Source organism: Sprattus sprattus (assembly GCF_963457725.1).
Source record: "Sprattus sprattus genome assembly, chromosome: 6".
Lineage (NCBI taxonomy): Eukaryota > Metazoa > Chordata > Actinopteri > Clupeiformes > Clupeidae > Sprattus > Sprattus sprattus.
This window is the reverse complement of record NC_137925.1, coordinates 3,889,561-3,897,122: the sequence shown is the minus strand read 5'-3', so window position 1 is coordinate 3,897,122 and position 7,562 is coordinate 3,889,561. Positions and strand designations below refer to the sequence as shown.

At 49.1% G+C, this 7,562-nt stretch overlaps 1 protein-coding gene across 1 annotated transcript in view; it reads right to left on the bottom strand.

Moving 5' to 3' along the window:
* LOC308366555 (teneurin-1-like) overlaps positions 1-7,562 on the bottom strand; it is a gene marked incomplete at both ends in the record, with an annotated part of 192,357 nt that overhangs the window by 96,840 nt on the left and 87,955 nt on the right. Inside the window, 2 exon segments of the mRNA XM_080840272.1 lie at positions 2,951-2,987; positions 5,086-5,187. Of these exon segments, the coding sequence (XP_080696398.1) occupies positions 2,951-2,987; positions 5,086-5,187 (139 nt within the window).

The following is a 7,562-nucleotide window of genomic DNA, read 5'->3' as shown; positions in this document are numbered from 1 at the left end:
GTCAGGTTTGACCCTTCGAGGCCAACCGGAAACGTATCTTCCTTCACTGGTCAACGAGTCCAGTGAGATCCCAACATCTGTGATAGTGTCTTACTGAATTCTGAAAACACACCTCCGAACCCACCCCCTTGCCTCCTTCCCACCTCAACCCCCCCGCCCCCCCCCCCCCCCCCCCCCCCCCCAGCGTACTACGGAAGAGGCCCTGCAAGAATGACTCCGTCATCCTGGTGGGATTATTAAAAACAGGGGTGAAACTGCGTGGCACTGTGTGGTAAATCCTTTAGGGACTTTTAATTTGGTGCGCTTCAGCCCCGGCGGCGCAGTCATATGCGGTGCAGAGTCGGGTTGAGGCACTTCTCCAGGCAGAGACGTCTGAGCTCGGGGAGTCGCTCGTCGGAGATGGTGGGGCGTCCCCGTTAATGTATGCATGTATGCGGCGCTCTGCGCCTGCTTTTATATTCACACATATCCCATTAACCTCCCTTTGCCCTCTTCTGATTTCCTGTCCCTCCAACATGGCAACCTTCACAGCCTCGGTCATGCTGCGCTGACCAAAGCCCGGGCCGTGTGTGTGTGTGTGTGTGTGTGTGTGTGTATGTGGTGTGTGTGTGTGTGTGTGTGTGTGTGTGTGTGTGCCGGGCCGTGCTTCCTATAAAGCGGTTGCATTAAATCCCCGGATCCCAGCAGTCCGTTTTCATAGCACAAGGCAACCTGCGGAGATTAGTCATGGTGCCGCATTAAACTGTATATTTCTTTCTTTTTTCTCCCTCTCTCTCTTCTCACACCTCTCTCTCTCTTTCTTTCTCTTTCTCTCTCTCTCTCTCTCTCTCTGTTTCTGTCTTTCTTTCTCTCTCTCTGTCCCTCCCCAGAGGCTCACAGTATCTCTCTCCCCCCCCCCCCCTCTCTGTCTCTTGTCTGCTCTGACCTAGCAGCGGGATCATCCGCAGCGTTTGTGTGGTGTTGATGAAGAGGCCTCCCTCTGCTGTTCCCAGTAGAGAGTGTGTGTGTGTGTGTGGTGTGTGTGTGTGTGTGTGTGTTTGTGTTTGTGTGTGTGTGAGTTGTTCCCAGTAGAGTGGGGCCTAAAGACTGCCTGTCAGGGCTGAGCATGAAGACATCTCTGCTGCCTCCTGCAGCCACCACACTCCCAACAATGGGGCCAGGATGATGAATATAATCAATAGCTGATGGTAATGAGGACTCCCACACTCTTCCTGCTTCCCTCCTTCCTTCACTCTCTCTTTCTCTCTCTCTCTCTCTCTCTCTCTCTCTCTCTCTCTCTCTCTCACACACGCACTACACATAAACACACGCACACTACACACATACATCCATACATACACACGCAGTGAACACACACACACAGACACACACACATACACACACTGACACACAACACACACACACACACACACACACACTCACACACACACAGAGACACACTACACACGCAGGTATACACATTCCTTCCCTTGACGTTACTGTGCAAATCACACATTGGACAATCTTTCATTATTCCCACACACCTTCTCACACAATCATACTCTCACTCCATCTTTCTCTCTCGTTCTCTCTCGTTCTGTGCAAACACACCACACTCTTTTTTTTTTTTCTTCCTTTTTTCGTTTTTCCTCTGAAGATCCGCAAGCGTTCACTGCTGCAGTCTTTTCCTTTCCCTCAGTCTATTTTTCCGATACTCCTCCTCTCTCATTTATCTCTCTTTCTCTATCTGTCTCATCCATCTCTCTTTCTCTATCTGTCTATGACTCTCTCTCTCTCTCTGTCTGTCTGTCTGTCTGTCTGTCTGTCTGTCTGTCTGTCTCTCTCTCTGGCTATTTCTCTCCATCTCTCTCTCTTTCTCTCTCTCTCTCTTGTGTCTGTCTTTCTGTGTCTCTGTCTCTTCCTCTCTCTCATCCATCTCTCTTTCTCTATCTGTCTATGACTCTCTCTCTCTCTCTCTCTCTCTCTGTCTGTCTGTCTGTCTGTCTGTCTGTCTGTTTCTCTGGCTATTTCTCTCCATCTCTTTCTCTCTCTCTCTCTCTCTCTCCATCTCTTTCTCTCTCTGTCTCTCATCTGATGGAGAGCCTCTGAGGTCTACCATGGAATTGTGATAAGCTGCACACTCTCTCATTTCTCCTCAGAAGTGGCACCTGAGCCCGGCATGAGAGCTGGCGACGGAACGGTGTGGCGCGGCACAGTGTTATGAAAACAAGCCGTGAATATGCACGTCTCCACGACGACCAGGAGGAGCAGTCGCTGCCGCTAGCGCAGAGGACAGGTGGGGGGAAATAAGGCCGATGAAAATCCAGAATGTTCTGTGCTGTGTGTTTCAGAGACAACAAAAGAGTGTGTGTGGGGCTACGCTATGGCAACAAAACATGAACAAGACACATGCTGTGATGGAACATCATGTGGGATGAGTTTATGTATGTGTTTATTTTGTACCCGTTTGTGTGTATGTTGTGTGTGTGTGAGTGTGTGTGTGCGTGTGTGTGTGTGTGTGTGTGTGTGTGTGTGTGTGTGTGTGTGTGTGTCTGCGTGTGCGTGTGCGTGTGCGTGTGCGTGTGTGTGTGTGTGTGTGTGTGTGCGTGTGTGTGTGTGTGTGTCTGTCTGTTCATGTGAACGCGTATGTGTTGGATACCAGCTTGTGTACAACATGGCAATCTTTAATATCCATTCACACATTGCTAAGACATCCACAAGGGAGACCAACTGAAGTCGAGATGCAGAGAAAGAGAGAGAGGGAGAGAGAGAGAGAGAGAGAGAGAAAGAAAGACAGGAAGAAAGTGGGATGGATTGATAGATAAATGAGTGTGAGAGATGGAAAATGAATGGAGGGAGAAGAAAAGAGAGGAGGCATAGAGGAGAGGGGCAAAGGAGGAGTGTGATTTGTGATCCGACAGAGACGTCGGCATTGCCTGCCCTTGACAAGGTTAACGCGCCTCTCTCTGACACGGCCCCTTCACAGATGCTCAAGGACTCCAGAGGGGCTGAGAGATGGAGAGAGACAGAGAGCAAGAGAGAGAGAGACGAAACGGGAGACAGAGAGGGAGAAATGGGAGAGAGAAAGAGAGAGAGAGAGAGAGAAAGAAAGAGCTGGGATGGAGGGGTTGAGAATTTATTGGAAAAACAGAAAATAAGCTGCAAAGAGAGCGAGAGTGAAAGAGAGAGAGAGAGAGAGAGAGAGAGAGAAAAGAAGGAACAGAAAGAGAGAATGACAGAAAGAGAGAAAGAGCGGTGTGAACAGCTGTGCATCAGCAGCGGTCCCAGTTTCAGCCTTGCTGTGAGATCCCTGTGTATTAGTCTCCATAACATCCATAGTCTCTGTGAAGAACACACACACACACACACACACACACACACACACACACACACACACACACACACACACACACACACACACACACACACACACCCACACACACAACCCCTCTCCATAGCATGCCTGGCACAGGGCCACGGCAGCAGCAGCAGTAATAAGCACATTACATTCGCTACAATAATTCATAGGCTCCGGACCTCCAGAGACCGCCGCAAGGTGTGGGAATCGGGCCGGAGAAATGGGCTTTTAGGGGCTGCTCCAACGGACTCCCTGAGACCGTCGGCCAAAACCGGTCTGATTTATCGGACCAGAACCGCTACAGCCGAGGCCCTTTTAAAGTCTGCTGAGCCTGTAATGATTGAGGAGCGTGAAGTGGACAGCACTGTCCTTTCTCCAGCTCGGGAGAAAATAGACAATTTTGCCCCCAAAAATGATAGTTTGCTGTCTGAGAGCTGACGTTTATTTATTCATTTTCCTACTGATTTAGACCCCCCTGCCTGGCTGGTTCTCAGGGTCCGGGGCTAAACAATGTAAGAGCTGTTTATTTGCACACGGCACTCAAGGGCAGGACTCTGGGTGTGTTGATGCCACACAGCCCCATATGTGTGTGTGTGTGTGTGTGTGTGTGTGTGTGTGTGTGTGTGTGTGTGCCACACAGCCCCGTCCCGAGCAGCCCTGCTTTGATGAGCCCAGGCAAAATCATCTGTAATCTGTAAAGGCTGTGCAAAGAGAAAACTCAACAACGGAAGCCCGTAAGGATCAATACTGTACTCGGCCCTCTGGAGAGTTGGGATAGAGGAGGGGGCTGGGGGGTGGGGTTGGGTGGGGGAGTTGGAGTGGAGGAGGAGAGGAGAGGAAAGGAAAGGAGAGGGTTGGGATTATGTTATATAAAACCTTCTCAAGGTTTGATCTGGCTTCGAGGAGAATCTTAATAGCGGCTCTCTGCGGATCCCAGCGCGGAGTACAACTTACGCTCGGCCCGGATACCGAGTGCTCAGAATCGCAGATTCAGCCTCAACTGGGGGTTGGGGGGGGGGTTGGTGGGAGAGTTGCCGGATCTGACACCGTCGTTCCCCATCCACCCTGCATTATTTAACCTGACTCAGAACTCCTGTTCTTTAGTGCAAGTTAACAGGACATACTGTATGTTAAAAGAGGAATGAAACTACAGAAAAAAAGAGAAAAAGTTGCAGTGTCGGGGGGAAGTATAATTCAAGCTTGCACGGGACAACAATAAACTCCAGGCTCTTTTCATTGGAAGCACACTTGCAAGCAGAATGAAACTGAAATGAAAGAGTCAAAAAGAGCCAGCTCAGACCTACCACACACACACACACGCACACGCACACGCACACACACACACACCACACACACACACACACACACACAGACACACACACACACACACACACACACACACAGACATAAGAGCCAACTCAGACCTATGTGGGCTTCGGGGCGAGAGCAGAGGACACGGTGAGGAGAGGAAAGGGAAGAGAGAAGAGGAGAAGGGAAGAGAAGAGAGGAGAGGGGGAGAGAGGAGAGAGGATAGTGGAGAGAGGAGGAGAGGAGTTAAGAGGAGAGGGTGAGTGAGTGAGTGGGTGTACGATCGAGCAGTAGGATGCATACATTAGGGGCAATGTTTTTTCTCCTTCTTTCAAAACGCCCCCCACTCTGCTCACTGCTGACCTTTTTCACACACACACACACACACACACACACACACACACACACACACACACACACACACACACACAAAGACTCACCTTTCTCACAGTTAGGTCCCAGGAAGCCGGCGAAGCAGTGGCAGTGGCCGGCCACACACTCTCCATTACCATTACAGCTGCTGGAGCAGCCATCCATAGTGTCTGTGAAGAAACACACACACACACACACACACACACACACACACACACACACACACACACACACACACACACACACACACACACACACAAACATATATCAATACACACACACGTACAAAATGTCAAGCACCATACACAATGGCAAGAACACACTAAACCCCATTATACACACAACACATATACACAAGTTTCCCTAAATCTACTGGATCTCTTGTTGTGACTATAAAGTACCTCATATGCCATGGCCTGCTTCTGGAGTATGATAACTACACGCTGCACCATTAGAAACAGGCCTCAGCTGGCTGGCTGGCTGGCTGGCTGGTTTAATATTACTCTACAAGACATTTTGAGGTTAGTGAGAGGTATAGAGAGAGAGAGAGAGAGAGAGAGAGAGAGAGAGAGAGAGAGAGAGAGAGGGAGAGAGAGAGAGAAAGCACTCATTCCCTTAACTGCAGAACAGTTTACATTTGACTAGTGAGTCAGCCTGTGTTTTTTTCTCAGCACTCTCCTGTGCTTTAACTTTTAGTTCTTTAAAAATACTTGTTTTCAGTTCCCCCAGCAGATCCATAGAAAGAGAGAGAGAGAGAAAGAGAGAGAGAGAGAGAGAGAGAGAGAGAGAGTGAGTGAGTGGATCATTATAATGGACTAGGAGATTGATGCCTAGTTCTGAGCTGAGCCCTATGCACTAATACACTGCGCTGTTAATACACACATATTCTGCCTTCTATTTTTTTTCCCTTTTTCTCAATATCAACAACACACAGAGTGCTGCTGCCTTTCTTTTTTAAGACATTTTTTATATTCATGTGACACGCTGCAAATTGCAGCAATTTGCACCTCGATCAAATGTCAGCAAACTTGCCAGAAAATAGACAGACACGAAACCCACACATGGGCTGAGCACGCCAGATGATAAACAGGGAGAGACTGGATGAGAGAAAGAAGACAAAAACACTCTTTTTTTTACTGGACTGGGTAAACAGCTTGATGTGTCAACCTTACATAACCCCGGTGTCCTGTATTTTTTTCTCTCTATCTTTTTGAGTGTTCATATGTGTGAGTGTGTTTCTCTCTCTCTCTCTCTCTGTGTTTCTGTGTGTGTCTGTATGTGTCTATCTCTCTGTTTCTCTGTGCCTGCATGTGTGTGTGTGTGCGTGTGCGTGTGCGTGTGCGTGTGCGTGTGCGTGTGTCTGTGTGTCTGTGTGTCTGTGTGTCTGTGTGTCTGTGTGTCTGTGTGTCTGTGTGTCTGTGTGTCTGTGTGTCTGTGTGTCTGTGTGTCTGTGTGTCTGTGTCTGTGTGTGTGTGTGTGTGTTTGCATGCATGCGTGTGTGTCTCCTCCTGCATGGTAAACATCTGGCCCTGGTTTAGAGCTCGCCTGGGTGACATCCCGTTGTTAACAGCATCCAGGAACGAGCGTGATCGATAGCCGTATTCTTTAAGATGAGCCTCCGGCTCACGTCTGACTATAAAAACGCTCAGTGCAAGGCAGCCTTTATAGACACCACACAAACACTGCACTGACCATTGACTCTCACCCCCCACCCCAAAGTCCATCGCATGAAAACAGAGACAGACACGTGTGAGGTTAGCAGGGTGGTTTGCGTGTGTGTGTGTGTGTGTGTGTGTGTGTGTGTTGGTGTTTGGTGTTTGTGCTGTGTAGCAGGCAGGCCGGAGAGTTCGTGTGTTTATCTCCATGGCTGGCGTGCTGCATAATTCAGAGATAAGCATCGGCCGTGCCCAGAGTGTTTGTGTGTGTGTGTGTGTGTGTGTGTGTGTGTGTGTGTGTGTGTGTGTGTGTGTGTGTGTGTGCGTGTGTGTGGGCGCTGTGAGTTTATCATTGTGGCAACATGAAGCGCATGTTGACTGGGTTCTTGCATATTGATGACATCACTCCTGAGCAGATTATGGCCACAGGGCCTGTAAACAGAGTTACTTCTGCTGTGGCGATGCGTACGCACTGCGGAATGTTTCACACACTTTTCATGGCTTCTCATCAGTGCTACACTTGTGCTCGATCACCCTCTAGACCCCTGTGGGGAAATATGTGTGTGTGTGTGTGTTTGTGTGTGTGTGTGTGTGTGTGTGTGTGTGTGTGTGTGTGTGTATGTGTGTGTGTGTGTGTGTGTTTGTGTGTGTGTGTGTGTGTGTGTGTGTGTGTGTGTGTGTGTGTGTATGTAATGGGGATGGGGGTAGGTGGATGGGTGCTCTAAGCATGTGCACACTTGAGTAAAGGTTGCAATGCAGCGTTTGTGTGCTATCGTTTCAAGCTTGATAATATGTGTGAGTGTGTGTGTGTGTGTGTCTGTGTGTGTGTGTGTGTGTGTGTGCTATCGTTTCAAGCTTTAGCACTTAGCCCAACCTGGCAATGTCTCTCT